This window comes from Anomaloglossus baeobatrachus, chromosome 12 (assembly GCF_048569485.1).
Source record: "Anomaloglossus baeobatrachus isolate aAnoBae1 chromosome 12, aAnoBae1.hap1, whole genome shotgun sequence".
NCBI lineage: Eukaryota > Metazoa > Chordata > Amphibia > Anura > Aromobatidae > Anomaloglossus > Anomaloglossus baeobatrachus.
Window position 1 is genome coordinate 12,860,705 of NC_134364.1, and position 18,722 is coordinate 12,879,426.

Here is an 18,722-nt window from a genome sequence, read left to right on the forward strand (position 1 = left end):
TCTCGTCTCTTAGGAGAGTTTCCGAGCTAGCAACGCTCTCATACAAACTCCCTTCCTGGTCCTTCACCAGGACAGGGTAGTTCTGCGTCCGGTTCCGGAATTTCTCCCTAAGGTGGTATCCCATTTTCATATCAATCAGGATATCACCTCACCTTCTTTGTGTCCTCGTCCAGTCCATCAATTTCAGAAAGATTTGCATCTGTTGGTTCTGGTGAGAGCACTCAGGTTCTACTTCCCGCATGGCGCTCCTGCGCCACCCGGATGCACTCTTTGTCCTTGTCGCTGGTCGGCGTAAACAGTCGCAAGCTTCCAGATCCACCCTTGCTCGGGGGCTCGAGGAACCAATTCTTGAAACCTACAGTTCTACTGGGCTTCTGGTTCTCTCAAGGCCGAAGGCCCATTCTACCAGAGCCGTGGGTGCATCCTGGGCATTACGGCACCAGGCTACGGCTCAGCAGGTGTGTCAGGCACCCACCTGGTCGAGTCTACTTACTTTTACCAAGCATTATCAGATGCATACCTACGCTTCGGCAGACGCCAGCCTAGGTAGATAAGTCATTCAGGCGGCGGTTGGCCACCTGTAGGAGAGGGCCGTTTGACGGCCCTATCATGAGGTATTCTTTTACCCACCCAGGGATTGCTTTTGGACATCCCAATTGTCTGGGTCTCCCAATGGAGCGACAAAGAAGAAGGGAATTTTGTTTACTTACCGTAAATTCCTTTTCTTCTAGCTCCAATTGGGAGACCCAGCACCCGCCCTGTTTTCTCGGGGTTTTTCTGTTTTTTCGGGTACACATGTTGTTCATGTGGTATGGTTCAGTTCTCCGATGTTTCCTCGGATTGAATTGGTCTTTAAACCAGTTATTGGCTTTCCTCCTTCTTGCTTTGGCACTAAAACTGGTGAGCCAGTGATCCCACTGGGGGTGTATAGCCAGAAGGGGAGGGGCCTTACACTTTTAAGTGTAATACTTTGTGTGGCCTCCAGAGGCAGTAGCTATACACCCAATTGTCTGGGTCTCCCAATTGGAGCTAGAAGAAAAGGAATTTACGGTAAGTAAACAAAATTCCCTTCTTTCTTCTAGCTCCTATTGGGAGACCCAGCACCCGCCCTGTTGTCCTTCGGGATTTTTGGTTGTTTTTCGGGTACACATGTTGTTCATGTTGAATGGTTTTCAGTTCTCCGATGTTACTTCGGAGTGAATTTGTTTAAACCAGTTATTGGCTTTCCTCCTTCTTGCTTTTGCACTAAAACTGGTGAGCCAGTGATCCCACTGGGGGTGTATAGCCAGAAGGGGAGGGGCCTTACACTTTTTAGTGTAATGCTTTGTGTGGCCTCCGGAGGCAGTACTATACACCCAATCGTCTGGGTCTCCCAATAGGAGCTAGAAGAAAAGGAATTTACGGTAAGTAACAAAATTCCCTTCATTTGATCGCATCTGCTTTCCATGAACTTCCCCCCCAGTTAGTGAAAACCATTCATCTTCTCTTCAGCAAGGTGTTTTTCCTTTTCAGCTGTCAAAAATGACACCGACCAAAAATTTTGCTACCAGCAACTCCCTGTTACCCTGAAATTGATCTACACTATTCTTCAGGTACGAGACCCCCATGTAACACATGATCCCTCGTTTCCAGCACAGCGTGGCACTTATAGTGTATTCATCTGATTTACAACATTTTTTACTTTCTTTTACCTTGTAACTTTTGCATAGGAAATGGCAAAGTTTGATGAGCCGGACATCCTTTTTAATATGCTGAACTGCCTGAAGATCCTGTGTCTCCACGGCGAGTGCCTGTACATTGCCAAGAAGGATCACTTGCCGTTCTTGGCGTACATTCAGGAACACATGCTCATCTCCAGGTAGAGCTTCAAGACCAGGGGAGGGATTGGGAATATTGGGATATCGCTTTGCATCGGGCCATAGAGTCGGGGAATTTGCTCCCGACCTCTCCAGTGGTTCAGTATTTACCAGTAACAAGATTCTGATCGGGAATAGGTCTGGGATTGATTTTTCTTTCTTTCGTCTGCAGTTTAGGTTCTGATTTAACTTTACAAATAATTTGTCTAGAGCTGCTTCCCAACACGCAGGAGAGCTCAACTCAGCCGGACGCTCCTGTAGTTTATACGCAAGGGCCAAGATATACCGTATTTTTAGGATTATAAGACACACTTTTCCTCCCAAAAATTTGGGCGGAAAATGAGTGGTGCGTCTTAAAATCCGAATATAGCTTAACAGGGGGGCTCCCTGTGCGGTGACCAGGTCCATTCGGGCAGCTGGGTGCCTGTCGGTGCCGGCTGCCTCTCTGTCCTTGAGGCCGGCTGCCTCTCTGTGCGGGTGGACGGGCGGGCGGCCTGCTGGCTGCCACTCTGTGCGTGCGGGCAGGTGGCTGTGCAGACTGCGGTGGCTGTGCGGCAGGTGTCCCAGTGTGTCTGCGGTCCCAGTTTCAAATGATGCGTGTGCGCAGATGTAGCCCTTGGATGAGAGCTCCATCTGTGCATGCGCCGCTCCAGGCACCATCATTTGAACTGGGACTGCAGACAGACTGGGACACTCACCACACCGGCCTACTCCACCACTGACCCACCGCTGCTGCCACTACTGACACGCCGCCACTGACCTGCCGTCACTAACCTGCCGCCACTGACACGCCGCTGCTGCCGCCACTGACACGCTGCTGCCGCCACTGACCCGCCGCCACTGCTGCCATTACTGACACGCTGCTGCTGCCGCCACTGACCCAGTGCCACCACTGACCCAGTGCCGCCACTGACCCGCCACCACTGCTGCCATTACTGACACGCTGCTGCTGCTGCCGCCACTGACCCAGTGCCACCACTGACCCAGTGCCACCACTGACCCAGTGCCGCCACTGACCCGCCGTGACTGGCAGCACAACCTCTGCCTCCTGTGACCCCGTTTCCCCACCACTGCTGCCCCCCTCCGGTAAGACAACACCGGAGTATAAGACGGACCCCATTTTTATTTTTTTTACCTTGTTTTCTTTGTCGCTCCATTGGGAGACCCAGACAATTGGGTGTATAGCTACTGCCTCCGGAGGCCACACAAAGTATTACACTCAAAAATGTAAGGCCCCTCCCCTTCTGGCTATACACCCCCAGTGGGATCACTGGCTCACCAGTTTTGTGCTTTGTGCGAAGGAGGCCAGACATCCACGCATAGCTCCACTGTTTAGTCAGCAGCAGCTGCTGACTATGTCGGATGGAAGAAAAGAGGGCCCATACTAGGGCCCCCAGCATGCTCCCTTCTCACCCCACTTTTGTCGGAGGTGTTTGTTAAGGTTGAGGTACCCATTGCGGGTACGGAGGCTGGAGCCCACATGCTGTTTTCCTTCCCCATCCCCTTTCGGCTCTGGGTGAAGTGGGATCTTATCGGTCTCCAGGCACTGAGGCCGTGCTCCATCCACAGCTCCTGGGAATCTGCTGGACATGGAGCGGAGTATCCTCAGGGACATGGCCCTGCTACGTTGAGGTACTCTGTGTCCCTGTGGGGACCGCGCACGGACACACGGCAGCATTGCTGGGTGTGTTAGTGCGCCAGGGACGGCGGCGCTGCCCGCACTAGTGCCATCGCACACTACAGCTTGCTGGGTGTGTTACTGTATTAGGGGACTACCGCGCTAACCGCCGTTGCCATTTTTATTTCGGGCGCAGCTGGGACTTGTGGTGCGCCGGGGACTTCCGCGCCGACCAAGGCTTATATGCCGGCCGCGCTTATCACTCGAGTCCCCGGCTTGCGCGGCCTAGTCTCACTTCGTTTCCGCCCACAGACCTGCCAGTCAGGGTAGGGGCGTGACGCTGCACAGCACGGCAGCGCTGAGAGCTGGAGTATGCTTTGCATACTCCACCCCTCTCACTGTGTGCACTGTGAATCCGGCAGCGCTGAGAGCTGGAGTATGCTTTGCATACTCCACCCCTCTCACTGTGTACACTGTGAAGCCGGATTCCCGCACTTTCGCAGGCACGCCCACGGCTTCCTCCTCTACACAGGACGCCGGCAGCCATTATTGTCAGTGTTTTCTGTAGCGACAGAAGAGACAAGTTTAGGAATCCCTGGCAGGGATTCGGATAGTCACACAACCGCTGTGGCCAGGCGTTAAACAGCACCTGTGGGGCTGACTCCACTAGTGCCGAAGTGCACATATATCATATATGCTTATTCACTATGCATTGCACTGTTTAGCTGCATTTTTGTATATACCCTCCTTTATTGTGTGGAGGACATAACAGCATATTGTCTGTGTAAAACAGAGGTGCAGAAGCACATGTTTTCTATACAGCCGGTACAGCATGTACGGCTATATGGCCGGCAGTGTACATAGACCCCCATTGTATACTACGGAGTCTCTGCTAATCGTCCAGGACATGGGGACGGAGCCTGCAGTATTTACTGACAGATTTTCTGAGACTATGGCTATGATACTAGAAGCCTTGCAGTCCAGACAAGTCTCTCAAATCCATGGCCACTGTTCACTCATTATCCATGGTCCCCCTCAGTGGGCACAACTTTGAGCTCCGAGGGTGTCATGTGCTTCCCAGAGTGACGGCTCTGACACGGACGACAGTCCCAGACAGCCTGAGAGGCTCACTATGAGCGGCCCTCGACTTCATCACACTAGTCAGGGTCCCAGCACGGACTCTCTGGGTGATGTGGCGGAGGTAGCTGCTCAAGATCTAATCCTGAGACCGCTCTCAATCTGGATACACCTGATGGTGACGCCATAGTCAATAATCTCGTAGCGTCCATCAATAGAATGTTAGTTATTTCTCCCCCAGCTCCTCCGGTGGAAGAGTCAGCTTCATAGCAGGAGAAATTCCATTCACGTATCCCAAGCGTAAATTAAATACTTTCCTTGACCACCCTGACTTTACACAGGCAGTCCAGGAACACCACGCTTATCCAGTTAAGCGCTTCTCCAAACGGCTGAGGATACACGTTATCCCTACCCCCTGACGTGGGCAAGGGCTGGACCCAGTGTCCCAAGGGGCATCCTCCAATCTCCAGCTTGCAGCTAGATCCATAGTTGCAGTGGAAGATGGGGCTGCACTGAAAGATGCCACTGACAGACAGAGGGATCTCTGGTCGAAATCCATCTATGAGGCTATCGGCGCGCTGTTAGCTCCAGCATTCGCAGCCGTAGAGGCACTCCAAGCTACTTCAGCTTGTCTTACACAGATGGACACGGTCACACGTACATCTGTTCCGCAAGTGTCATCCTTAACCGCTCAAATGTCTGCATTTGCGTCTTATGCGATTAATGCTGTCCTGGACTCTACGACCCGTACGGCAGTGGCGTCCGCTAACTCCGTGGTTTTACGCAGGGCCTGGGTGTTAACTGAATGGAAGGCAGATTCTGCTTCCAAAAAAGGGCTTAACCAGTTTGCCTTGTTCTGCTGACCGACTGTTTAGTGTGCGTGAGATGTAATCATTAAACAGTTCAAGAGTAAGGATTCTTCCTTACCTCAGCCCAGACAAAACAAACCCCAACATACCAAGGGACAGTCGGGGTTTTCGGTCTTTTCAAGGCTCGGGCAGGTCCCATTTCTCCTCGTCCAAAGAGGACTCAAAAGGATCAGAGGAGCTCAGTTTCTTGGCGGGCTCAGTCACGCCCAAAAAAGACAGCCTGAAAACCCGCTTCCAAGAGGCTTCCTCATGACTTGCGGCCTCCTCTCTCCGCATCCTCGGTCGGTAGCAGGCTCTCCCGCCTTGGCGATATTTAGCTGTCACAGGTCAAAGTCCGTTGGGTGAGAGACATTCTGTCTCACGGGTACAGGATAGAGTTCAGTTCTCGTCCTCCAACTCAATTCTTCAGAACTTCTCCACCTCCCGACCGAGCCGATGCTCTTCTGCAGGCGGTGGGCACTCTAAAGGCACAACGAGTGGTGACCCCCGTTCCTCTTCAGGAACAAGGTCACGGTTTTTACTCCGAATTATTTGCGGTGCCAAGAAAGGACGAGTATTTCCGTCCCGTTCTGGATCTAACACGGCTCAACCAGCTCGTGAACACCAGGCGGTTCCGGATGTAATCCCCCCGCTCCGTCATCGCCTCAATGTTTCAAGGAAATTTCCTAACATCGATACACGTCAAGGATGCTTATCCCCACGTGCCGATTGATCCAGAGCTCCAGCGTTTCTACGCTTTGTTATAGGACGCGAACACCTTCAGTTCGTAACTCTGCCTTCCGGCTGGCGATAGCCCCACGGGTCTTCGCTAAGGTCATGGCAGCAGTAGTACCAGTCCTGCAATCTCAAGGTCACTCTGTGATCCCGTATTTGGGAGATCTACTTGTCAAGGCACCCTCTTAAGGAACATGCCAACACAGCCGAACGTTGCGCTGGAGACTCTCCAGAGTTCAGGTGGATCATCAACTTTTCAAAGTCAGATCCGACCCCGGGCCAATCACTAACATATCTAGGCATGGAGTTTCATACTCTCTCAGCGATAGTGAAGCTTCCGCTAGACAAACAGCGTTCACTACAGACAAGGCTGCAATCTCTCCTTAGGATCAGTCGCACACATTGAGACGCCTCATGCACTTCTCACGTAAGATGGTAGCAATGGCGGCAGTCCCGTTCGCGCAGTTTCATCTGCGTCCACTACAATGGGACATTCTCCGCCAATGAGACGGGAGGTCGACGCCCATCGACAGAGACGTCTCCCTTTCTCAGGCGGCCAAAGAATCTCTACGGTGGTGGCTTCTTCCCACCTCATGGTCAGAAAAAAGGTCCTTCCTACCCCCATCCTGGGCGGTAGTTACGACAGGCACGAGTCTATCAGAGTGGAGAGCAGTTTTTCTCTACCACAGGGCTCAAGGTACGTGGATTCAGCAAGAGTCCACCCTTCAGATCAATGTTCTGGAAATCAGAGCAGTGTATCTTGTCCTACAAGCCTTCCAGCAGTGGCTGAAAAGCAAGCACATCCGAATTCAGTCGGATATCTCCACAGCGGTGGCATACATCAACCACCACGGAAGAACACGCAGCCGGCAAGCCTTCCAGGAAGCCGGCGGATTCTGACGTGGGTGGAAGACACGGCATCCACCATATCCGCAGTTCACATCCCAGGCGTGGTAAACTAGGAAGCAGACTTCCTCAGTCGCCAGGGTATGGACGCAGGGGAATGGTTTCTTCACCCGGACGGGTTTCAGGAGATCTGTCGCCGCTGCGGGATGCCGGACGTCGACATAATGGCGTCACGGCACAACAACATTGTCCCGGCTTCATAGCACAGTCTCACGATCATCGAGCTCTGGCGGCGGACGCCTCAGTTCAACATTGGTCGCAGTCCCGGCTACCTTATGTGTCCCACCTCTGGCATTGTTGCCCAGAGTGCTGCGCAAGATCAAGTCCGACTGTCGCCGCGCCATCCTCGTCGCTCCAGATTGGCCGAGGAGGTCGGGGTTCCCGGATCTGTGGTACCTCACGGTAGGCCAACCGTGGGCACTACCAGACCGACCAGACTTGCTGTTTCAAGGGCCCTTTTTTCCATCTGAACTCTGCGGCCCTGAACATGACGGTGTAGCCATTGAGTCCTGGATCCTAGCGTCTTCAGGATTATCTCAGGAGTGGTTGTCACCATGACGCAGGCCAAGAAGCCAACGTCCGCCAAGATCTACCACAGATCGTGGAAGATATTCTTATCTTGGTGCTCTGCTCAAGGAGTTTCTCCCTGGCCATTTGCATCGCCTATTTTTCCTTCCTTCCTACAATCTTGGTTTGAAAATGGTTGGTCGCTCAGCTCCCTTAAAGGACAAGTCTCAGTGCTATCTGTATTTTTTCAGAAACGCCTAGCCGACTTCCGCAGGTACGCACGTTCCTGCAGGGAGTTTGTCTTCTCATCACTCCGTACAAGCGGCCGTTAGAGCTCTGTAGTCTGAACAAGGTTCTAATGACTCTCTTGAAGCCGCCTTTCGAGCCTTTGAAAGTTGTTTCCCTTTTCCGTCTTTCACAGAAAGTGGCCTTTCTAGTAGCGGTCACGTCTCTTCAGAGAGTGTCCGAGCTAGCAGCGCTGTCATGCAAATCTCCATTCCTGGTCTTCACCAGGACAAGGGGGTTCGGCGTCCGATTCCGGACTTTCTCCCTAAGGTGGTATCCCACTTTCATCTCAATCAAGATATCACCTTACCTTCTTTGTGTCCTCATCCAGTCCATCAATTTGAAAAGGATTTGCATCTGTTGGATCTGGTGAGAGCTCTCAGGATCTACATTCCCGCACGGCGCTCCTGTGCCGCCCGGATGCACTCTTTGTCCTTGTCGCTGGTCAGCGTAAAGGGTCGCAAGCTTCCAAATCCACCCTGACTCGGTGGATCAAGGAACCAATTCTTGAAACCTACCGTTCTGCTAGGCTCCCGGTTCCCTCAGGGCTGAATGCCCATTCTACCAGAGCCGTGGGTGCGTCCTGGGCATTACGGCACCAGGCTACGGCTCAGCAGGTGTGCCAGGCACCTACCTGGTCGAGTCTGCACACTTTTACCAAGCATTATCAGGTGCATACCTACGCTTCGGCAGACGCCAGCCTAGGTAGACAAGTCCTTCAGGCGGCGGTTGCCCACCTGTACGAAAGGGCTGTTTGACGGCCCTACCACGAGGTATTCTTTTACCCACCCAGGGACTGCTTTTGGACGTCCCAATTGTCTGGGTCTCCCAATGGAGCGACAAAGAAGAAGGGAATTTTGTTTACTTACCGTAAATTCCTTTTCTTCTAGCTCCAATTGGGAGACCCAGCACCCGCCCTGTTTTCTTAGGGTTTTTTTCGGTACACATGTTGTTCATGTGAATGGTTGCAGTTCTCCGATGTTTCTTCGGATTGAATTGGTCTTTAAACCAGTTATTGGCTTTCCTCCTTCTTGCTTTTGCACTAAACTGGTGAGCCAGTGATCCCACTGGGGGTGTATAGCCAGAAGGGGAGGGGCCTTACATTTTTGAGTGTAATACTTTGTGTGGCCTCCGGAGGCAGTAGCTATACACCCAATTGTCTGGGTCTCCCAATTGGAGCTAGAAGAAAAGGAATTTACGGTAAGTAAACAAAATTCCCTTCTTTATCTCTAAATTTGGGGTGCATCTTCTAATCCGGTGCGTCTTATAAAACGAAAAATACGGTATCTCCTTTATCTCCTGGCTGAAGAAAAGGACCGTGTGATTGAATTTCAGTCACCCAATCCTTATGTTCCCCAACGTAATCTGTTAGGGGTCCACATACAGAGCAGGGGGTCCGCCGCTCCCCCAATCATGTCAGGTTTGGACGGCTTTTATCTAATATGCTGCATGGCAGCCTTTACTTCTGATTTACTTTCATCTGAACTTCACCCCATTATGAGAGCAGGCAGCTGCAGGATTTGTGTATGTAAGCGGAGTATATGAGGTCATGTAAATATATGAGGAGCATTTGCAGAGCTATCTGCAGAATCATACCTGTGGGTTCGGTATAATGGATGGATATGTTTGACGCTTGATTGTAAGGTGATGGACTGATGAGTGTTTCCTCCCGCAGCTTGTGGCGAGTTCTGAAGTCGGAGTTCTCGCAGTTGTCATCTTTGGGGGTCCCGCTGCTCCTGCACTCCCTATCCCTTCCCTATGGAGCAGATATCTTCTGGACAGTCATAAACTCCAACTTCAACAGCAAAGACTGGAAGATGAGGTTTGAAGCAGGTAAAATCCACTTCTGTTGCTCTCTCGGGGAAAGCTGGGGGACAATATGGCCGCTAGGATACATTTCATCGGAGCTGTAACCCAGCTTTCCAGGGGCACAGGCACCCTGCACGATGCTTTCCTCATCTAGAGCTGCACTTGGTATAACTTAGGGAGTCCCTTTGATTCTTTTTGTTATGTTACAGTGGAGAAAGTTGCCATCTTGTGCCGATTTCTGGACATTCACTCCGTCACCAAAAACCATCTATTGAAGTATTCTTTGGCTCATGCTTTCTGCTGTTTCCTAACCGCGGTGGAGGACGTGAACCCGGCCGTGGCTACGAGAGCCGGACTTTTACTGGACACCATCAAAAGACCTGCTCTACAGGTGAGACTGAGGAGATGTACCCTGTGCCATAGCGGACGCTCATTAGATGTAGGTGACTGAATCCAAAAATGCAGTGGTCAATTATCTAAGGTATAAGGGGATGTTCTGCCTGAAAAAGAAGAATCCCAGATATTAGACTTCAGTATATCTGTCTCCTGTTCCCATGGGAGATTAGCAAGCTCCAGAGGAGTCCAACAGTGGCTTACACATACATACCCACGGCCAAACTCAATATGGGGAGAGGTGAAAGACGTAGCTACAATATATTTGGGACTTAGGGAAGGATGGATTGTGTTTATGCCATAGTTTGCTCCTTTTCTCTCTTTGCAGGGTCTTTGCCTTTGCCTGGATTTCCAGTTTGACACCGTGGTCAAGGACCGGCCGACAATCCTCAGCAAACTGCTTCTCCTGCATTTCCTGAAGCAAGACATCCCCGCTCTGAGCTGGGAGTTCTTTGTGAACAGATTTGACACGTTGTCTCTAGAGGCTCAGCTACACCTCGACTGCAACAAGGAGTTCCCATTCCCTACAAGTAAGGCCTGGACTATGTAATAAATGTCCAAAAAGTTCCTAAAACTCTATTCTGCTGGTGCAGTCACTGTGTACATACATTACATTACTGATCCTGAGTTACCTCCTGTATTATACTCCAGAGCTGCACTCACTATTCTGCTGGTGCAGTTTCTGTGTACATACATTACATTACTGATCCTGAGTTACCTCCTGTATTATACTCTAGAGCTGCACTCACTATTCTGCTGGTGCAGTCACTGTGTACATACATTACATTACTGATCCTGAGTTACCTCCTGTATTATACTCTAGAGCTGCACTCACTATTCTGCTGGTGCAGTCACTGTGTACATACATTACATTACTGATCCTGAGTTACACCCTGTATTATACTCCAGAGCTGCACTCACTATTCTGCTGGAGCAGTCACTGTGTACGTACTTTACATTACTGATCCTGAGTTACCTCCTGTATTATACTCCAGAGCTTCACTCACTATTCTGCTGGTGCAGTCACTGTGTACATACATTACTGATCCTGAGTTACATCCTGTATTTTACTCCAGAGCTGCACTCACTATTCTGCTGGTGCAGTCACTGTGTACATACATTACATTACTGATCCTGAGTTACCTCCTGTATTATACTCCAGAGCTGCACTCACTATTCTGCTGGTGCGGTCACTGTGTACATACATTACATTACTGATCCTGAGTTACCTCCTGTATTATACTCCAGAGCTGCACTCACTATTCTGCTGGTGCGGTCACTGTGTACATACATTACATTACTGATCCTGAGTTACCTCCTGTATTATACTCCAGAGCTGCACTCACTATTCTGCTGGTGCAGTCACTGTGTACATACATTACATTACTGATCCTGAGTTACCTCCTGTATTATACTCCTGAGCTGTACTCATAGTTCTGCCATCCAGGAAATCACAAGTTGTATATGTTGTTGTTCTTATTCCTGTCCTCCCCTGTTATTTTTTCTGTTATTATGTAGCGATCACAGCAGTGAGAACAAACGTTGCAAATTTAAGTGACGCCGCCATGTGGAAGATCAAAAGGGCACGATTTGCACGCAACCGACAGAAGAGCGTCCGTTCCCTCCGAGACAGCGTGAAAGGAGCTGGAGAATCCAAGAGGGCCCTCTCCCTGCCGGAGACTCTCAGCACCAAAATCCGTTGAGTATTGAGTAACGCGCCCCTCGCCCCCATGTTGTGTCCTTCATTTTAGCGCTGTTCAGCATTTTTATTGCATGGGAACTCTCCCCGCAGTCCGCCTTCCCTCTCTGCGCTCTGCTGTCTGTCTGGTCTAATGCTCCCTGTTATCAGCCAGTACAGGCTGGGAAGAGGCTGAGAGCAGTGTTCTTCGATAGGATTCCCTGTCCCCTTTTATGTTGGTGAATTTTGGGTGACCGACCTTTGAACTCTTGGTCATCCTTTTCATGATGGGCTCTCGCCCGGTCTCATCTCACCTGGTCTCATCTCGCACAGTCTCATCTCGCCCAGTCTCATCTCGCCCGGTCTCATCTCGCCCAGTCTCATCTCGCTCGGTCTCATCTCGCCCGGTCTCATCTCGCTCGGTCTCATCTCGCCCGGTCTCATCTCGCTCGGTCTCATCTCGCCCTTGTGATTTTCTGTCTCCAGCCGTCAGGTTGACCAGACATGAGCAGTCTGCACCGGCACTTGGCAGCACGGCGGAGCAAGCTCAGGGTGAGTCAGGGTGATATCTCCTCCTATGGAAGAAAACTCTCTAGTGCCCCCTATAGATCATCATCCAGTACGTCTGCGTGTGACCTGTAATTCAGCCCCTAGATGTGCCCCCAGCATTGTCACTCCATAGATGATCGGGGTCCTATCCACCACGGTCTTCTCTCCCTATGGCAGAGGTGCACATTTGCTCCAATAGTTAAAGGCATTGTCCATTTTGGGCAGCCATAGTCTCCCTCTGCCGCCAGATGAACATTTTCCTTCATTTACAGGTCAAGAGTCTCCAGAAAACGACAATATGATCAAGGACCCTCTGCCAGAGGACGCGGGGATCGACCACCAGACCGTGCACCACCTCATCACCGTCCTCATGAAGTTCATGGCCAAGGACAAGAGCAGCGCCGAGGCCGACATCAGCAGCGCCAAAGCTTTTAACACTGTGAAACGCCATCTGTACGTGCTGCTGGGCTTCGATCAGCAGGAGGGGTGCTTCATGATCGCCCCTCAAAAAATGCGCACATCTACATGCTTCAATGCCTTTATCGCAGGAATAGCACAGGTAAGACGGACCAATCCGGCTGCCATTATACCTGCAGATTTTTACCAGACTGCTAGTAATAAAATAATATATACCATGTAGTGTGAATGTTTTACAATGGGATCCTGTTGCCGTTCAGTACATACAGGTGCCATATATTACAGTCCATGTTATGGCCTCAACTCCTGGCCTGAGAGCATGTCTTCTGACCGGAACCAAAAGCCTCATAGGCATATAGGGGCATGCAGGGGCAGACAGACATGTAGAGGTATACAGAGGCACACAGGCATGTAGAGGTATACAGGTATACAGAGGTATACAGAGGTACACAGACATGCAGGGGCACCCAGGCATGTAGAGGTATACAGAGACACACAGGCATGTAGAGGTATACAGGCATATAGAGGTATACAGAGGCACACAGGCATGTAGAGGTATACAGAGGTATACAGAGGTACACAGGCAGGTAGGGGCAGACAGACATGTAGAGGTATACAGAGGCACGCTGGCATGTGGAGGTATACAAGCATATAGAGGTATACAGAGGTACACAGGCATGCAGGGGCACCCAGGCATGTAGAGGTATACGGAGACACACAGGCATGTAGAGGTATACAGGCATATAGAGGTATACAGAGGTACACAGGCATGTAGAGGCATACAGACATATAGAGGTATACAGGCATATAGAGGTATACAGAGGTACACAGGCATGTAGGGGCAGACAGACATGTTGAGGTATACAAGCATATAGAGGTATACAGAGGCACACTGCCATGTAGAGGTATACAGAGATACACCGACATACATGGACAGACAGACATGTAGAGGTATACAGAGGCACACAGGCATGTAGAGGTATACAGAGGCACACCGACATGCAGGGACACACAGGCATGTAGAGGTATATGGAGGTACACAGTTATGTAGTGGTATATGGAGGCACACAGGTATGTAGAGGTATACGGAGGCACACAGGTATGTAGAGGTATACGGAGGCACACAGGCAGGTAGTGGTATACAGAGGCACACAGGTATGCAGGGGCTGTTTGTTGCGGTCCGGAGACTCGCAGTCCGCTCCGGCATTAGCGCCCATCTTGCAGACCCTTTGTAAGCTCCATACATTATATGGTCGTGTGATTCAGCCTCACATTTCACCTTTCTTTATCGTTCCTATGGGAGACCCAGACAATGGGTGTATAGCTTCTGCCTCCAGAGGACACACAAAGTACTACACTAAAAAGTGTAGCTCCTCCCTCTGAGCATATACACCCCCTGGATAACCAGATCTAGCCAGTTTATCGCTTTGTGTTCAGGAGGTCATACATCCACACATGCATTCTCATCTGATTTTTCATTTTGGAAAGTTTTTGAAGAAAAGCGGGTCCAAGCCTGGACCCCCGGCATGTCCCTTCTCACCCCACTGTGTCGTCGGTGTTGTTAAGGTTGATTCCAAGGCTGGAGCCTTACATGCCGTGCTCCTTCACCATCCCTCTGGGCTCTGGCTTGAAGTGGGAGCCAGCACGGTTCTCCATGCTTGGCAGGAGACCGGTCTCCATCCGCAGCCCTTCAGGATCCTGCTGGACGGAGCACTCATCCCCAGGGACTTGGAACCCTGCGTCTCAGCAGCTAAGTATCTGAGACGTTTATATTCGGGGGGTCCCTTGTACTTTATTGTTGGGGAGAGTGTGCTGTGTAACTGTTCTGACATTTCCGGCCGGTTCTCTGGTTGTCGCCTGAGAACCGCGCCGATGGTGCCTGCGCGCCGGCCGCATCGCTTAAATTTAGGCCCCGGCTTCGCCGGAGGCCTACTTTCGATTTCACTGCCCTTGCATGTCAATCATGCAGAGGGACAGTGCGGCTCCGCCCAGCGGCCGTTCGGCACAGGGGAGGGACACTCCTCTCTGAGTACATGTCCCCTCCCCTGTAAATCTCCTTGGCCCTCCAGATCCCGCTCTCAGAGCAGGTCCCGCCCCCTCTCCTTGCTCCGGCGCCATTTTATCAGCGTTCTCTCAGCAATCGGCGCTGGCTGCAGCATCCCTGCTAATCTGTCTGGGGGTCCGGGCTGTGGGATCTGGAGGGCACACAAACGGTCTGGTAAGCCACAACCTCCGGTTGTGGACCTGCTTATATACTCTCTGGGGGTCATTCTGGCTCAGAGCCCCCACCTCAGCAGCATGTCTCACACGAGGAGCAAGGCTGCAAGGCTGTACTCAATATGCACTGCATGTAAGCTCGTGCTGCCTGAACCGAGCACCTATCCACATTGTGATGCCTGCTCTAACCTGACAATGCCTCAGCCTGGAATCGCACCCACAGTGGTCCCTGCGGCTGCTCCGGCTCCGGTGGCTGAACCCCCGGCTTGGGTAGAATCCTTCTCTAGGTTAATCTCCCAGTCTTTTGCCGACTCCATGGGACAGCTGTCCCGGACTCTACTGAGCATGCATCAGCCCCCTTCACAGGGGCCTCTGCTGCTAGGGCTCTCTCAGTGGAGCTCACAGAGGATTCTTCATCTGGTCCCAGACCCCGTCCTTCTAAGAAGAGACACAGGGTTCCCTCTCCTTCCTCGTCCCGCGGCTCTGATTCAAGAGCTGACTCGCAGGACGAGGAGGATGCCGTTACTGGGGGCTCGGAGGCTACCTCCATGTGCCCCATTGATCTGTCCGAAAGTGACTCAGATGTTAGTGATTTGATTGCGTCCATTAATTCTGTACTGGATCTCAATCCGCCAGTATCAGAGGAGCAACCCTCTCTGGCAGAAAAGCACCAGTTTACCTTGCCTAAGAGGACAAGGAGTGTGTTCTTTAACCACTCCAGTTTTCAGGCCACTGTGACCAAGCCCAGGGCCTGTCCTGACAAACTCTTCCCAAAGCGTGGTTCTGATGACCGTTTTCCCTTTCCACCTGAGGTGGTCAAGGAGTGGGCTCATTCACCAAAGGTAGATCCTCCAGTGTCTAGACTCTCAGCCCGGACCGTTGTGTCGGTGGCTGATGGCACCTCTCTTAAGGATTCCACTGACCGTCAGGTTGACCTTCTGGCCAAATCTGTATATGAGGCGGCAGGGGCCTCGTTCTCCCCATCTTTTGCAGCAGTGTGGGCTCTCAAGGCCATCTCTGCTTCTCTAGAGGAGATGCATTCCCTCACCAAGGAATCTATGCCTGAAATGGTTACCTTAATTTCCCAAGCTTCAGCTTTTTCATTCTATGCCATGTCTGCCATGCTGGAGGCTTCTCACCGCACTGCGGTGACTTCGGCTAATTCCCTCGCTATCCGCAGGATCTTGTGGCTTCGAGAGTGGAAGGCAGATGCTTCCTCAAAGAAGTACCTTGCTGGGCTCCCTTTTGCTGGATCCAGGCTATTCGGTGAACAACTGGATGAAATTATCAAGGAAGCTACTGGCGGGAAGAGTACTTCCATGCCACAAACTAAAACCAGGAAACCTGCCCAGGGTAGGAACCAGTCGAGGTTTCGTTCCTTTCGTTCCTCCAACTGGTCATCCTCTAAGCCCTTGGCCTCGTCCACTAACTCAGCCAAGGACCAGAAGCCCAACTGGCGCACAAAAGCGCGTCCACAGAAGACCGCAGGAGCTGCTGCCACTAAGGCAGCCTCCTCTTGACTATCTGGCCGCGCCAGCAACGTCCTTAGTCGGTGGTAGGCTCTCCCACTTTGGCGACGTGTGGTTTCAACACGTCTCCGATCAATGGGTGCGGGATATCATCTCCCACGGCTACAGGATAGAATTCTCTTCCAGCCCGCCAAACAGATTTTTTCTGTCAACTCCCCCCTGCTCCAAGGCCGCCGCCTTCTCTCAGGCCATGGCATCCTTGCAGGCCAACGGAGTAATTGTACCGGTTCCCGCCCGGGAACGGTTCAGAGGTTTCTACTCAAATCTCTTCCTAGTCCCCAAAAAGGACGGTTCCTTCTGGCCCATCCTGGATCTCAAGCTTCTCAACAAGCATGTTCAGTTGCGGCATTTTCGCATGGAGTCTCTGCGATCAGTCATTGCCTCAATGACCCAAGGAGATTTCCTGGCATCCATCGATATCAGAGATGCCTATCTGCATGTGCCAATTGCAGTTTCACACCAGCGTTGGCTACGTTTTGCAATCAGAGAGGAACATTTCCAATTCGTGGCTCTCCCCTTCGGGTTAGCCACGGCCCCTCGAGTATTCACCAAGGTCTTGGAAGCAGTGGTTGCGGTTCTGCACCTCCAGGGGTTGGCAGTGATTCCTTACCTGGACGACCTTCTAGTCCAGGCTTCATCCAGTGCAGACTGTCAGCAGAGTGTCTCGCTCACTCTCGCCACTCTAGTCCAATTCGGGTGGCTTGTCAATCTGCCCAAATCCACTCTGACCCCGACCTAGGACCTTACGTACCTAGGGATGCAATTCGAGACTCTGCTGGCACTTGTGAAGCTGCCCTTAGTCAAACAGCAGTCCCTCCATCTGGCGGTGCGCTCTCTGCTGAGGCCCCGCCGTCATTCCATCAGGCACCTAATGCAGGTGCTGGGTCAAATGGTGGCGTCAATGGAGGCTGTTCCCTTTGCCCAGTTCCATCTGCGTCCTCTGCAGCTGGACATTCTCCGCTGTTGGGACAAGCGGACTTCCTCCTTGCACAGGTTAGTGGCTCTGTCGCCACAGACCAGGGGCTCCCTTCAGTGGTGGCTTCGGCCCCTCTTCCTGTCCCAAGGGCGCTCCTTCCTGACTCCGTCCTGGGTGATTCTCACCACGGATGCCAGCCTATCCGGCTGGGGAGCGGTACATCTCCACCACAGAGCTCAGGGCACTTGGACTCCATCCGAATCAGCCCTCTCGATCAATGTGCTGGAAACCAGAGCTGTGCTTCTAGCTCTCCTAGCCTTTCACCACCTTTTGGCGGGCAAGCACATCCGAGTCCAGTCAGACAACGCGACAGCGGTTGCCTACATCAATCACCAAGGCGGGACACGCAGCCGCCTGGCAATGTTGGAGGTTCAACGCATCCTTCAATGGACGGAGGACTCCAAGTCCACCATATCCGCAGTCCACATCCCAGGCGTGGAAAACTGGGAAGCAGATTATCTCAGCCGTCAAACCGTGGACAGTGGCGAGTGGGCTCTGCATCCGGCAGTGTTTCGGACAATCTGCCGCAAGTGGGGCACTCCGGACGTGGACCTAATGGCATCCCGGCACAACAACAAGGTTCCGGTTTACGTGGCTTGCTCCCACGATCCTCAGGCCTTTGCAGCGGACGCCAGTTTCGTCTGTCCTACGTGTTTCCCCCTCTAGCTCTCTTGCCCAGAGTTCTGCGCAAGATCAGAATGGAGGGCCGTCGGGTCATCCTCATTGCTCCAGACTGGCCCAGGCGAGCTTGGTATCCGGACCTGCTCCATCTGTCCGTGGAGGTGCCGTGGCATCTTCCGGACCGTCCAGACCTTCTCTCACAAGGTCCGTTTTTCCGCCAGAATTCTGCGGCTCTCAGATTGACGGCGTGGCTCTTGAGTCCTGGATCTTGACGGCTTCTGGTATTCCTCCTGAAGTCATCTCCACTACGACTCGGGCTCGGAAGTCTTCCTCGGCCAAAATCTATCACAGGACCTGGAGAATTTTCCTGTCCTGGTGTCGCTCTTCCGGCCATGCTCCTTGGCCTTTTTCCTTGCCGACCCTTCTGTCCTTTCTACAGTCCGGTCTGCAGCTAGGACTATCCCTCAATTCCCTCAAGGGACAAGTCTCGGCTCTGTCAGTGTTGTTCCAGCAGCGTATCGCCCGGCTGGCTCAGGTGCGCACCTTCATGCAGGGCGCGTCTCACATCATTCCGCCTTACCGGCGGCCCTTGGATCCCTGGGACCTCAATCTGGTCCTCACGGCCTTACAGAAACCCCCCTTTGAGCCACTTAGGGAGGTTTCTTTGTCTCGTCTTTCACAGAAAGTGGCCTTTCTGGTGG

The 18,722-nt window shown here is 52.1% G+C and overlaps 1 protein-coding gene across 7 annotated transcripts in view; it reads left to right on the top strand.

The window, feature by feature from the left end:
- Nucleotides 1-18,722, top strand: part of UNC79 (unc-79 subunit of NALCN channel complex) — a 218,308-nt gene that overhangs the window by 122,952 nt on the left and 76,634 nt on the right. For 5 of the 7 annotated variants that reach the window (XM_075330270.1, XM_075330274.1, XM_075330271.1 and 2 more), the window contains 8 exons: nucleotides 1,513-1,592; nucleotides 1,710-1,858; nucleotides 9,508-9,665; nucleotides 9,851-10,032; nucleotides 10,363-10,564; nucleotides 11,553-11,732; nucleotides 12,199-12,264; nucleotides 12,534-12,820. In XM_075330270.1, the coding sequence (XP_075186385.1) occupies nucleotides 1,513-1,592; nucleotides 1,710-1,858; nucleotides 9,508-9,665; nucleotides 9,851-10,032; nucleotides 10,363-10,564; nucleotides 11,553-11,732; nucleotides 12,199-12,264; nucleotides 12,534-12,820 (1,304 nt within the window). The remainder of the gene's footprint in view (nucleotides 1-1,512; nucleotides 1,593-1,709; nucleotides 1,859-9,507; nucleotides 9,666-9,850; nucleotides 10,033-10,362; nucleotides 10,565-11,552; nucleotides 11,733-12,198; nucleotides 12,265-12,533; nucleotides 12,821-18,722) is intronic. The other 2 variants (XM_075330272.1, XM_075330273.1) reach the window with 1 other exon arrangement.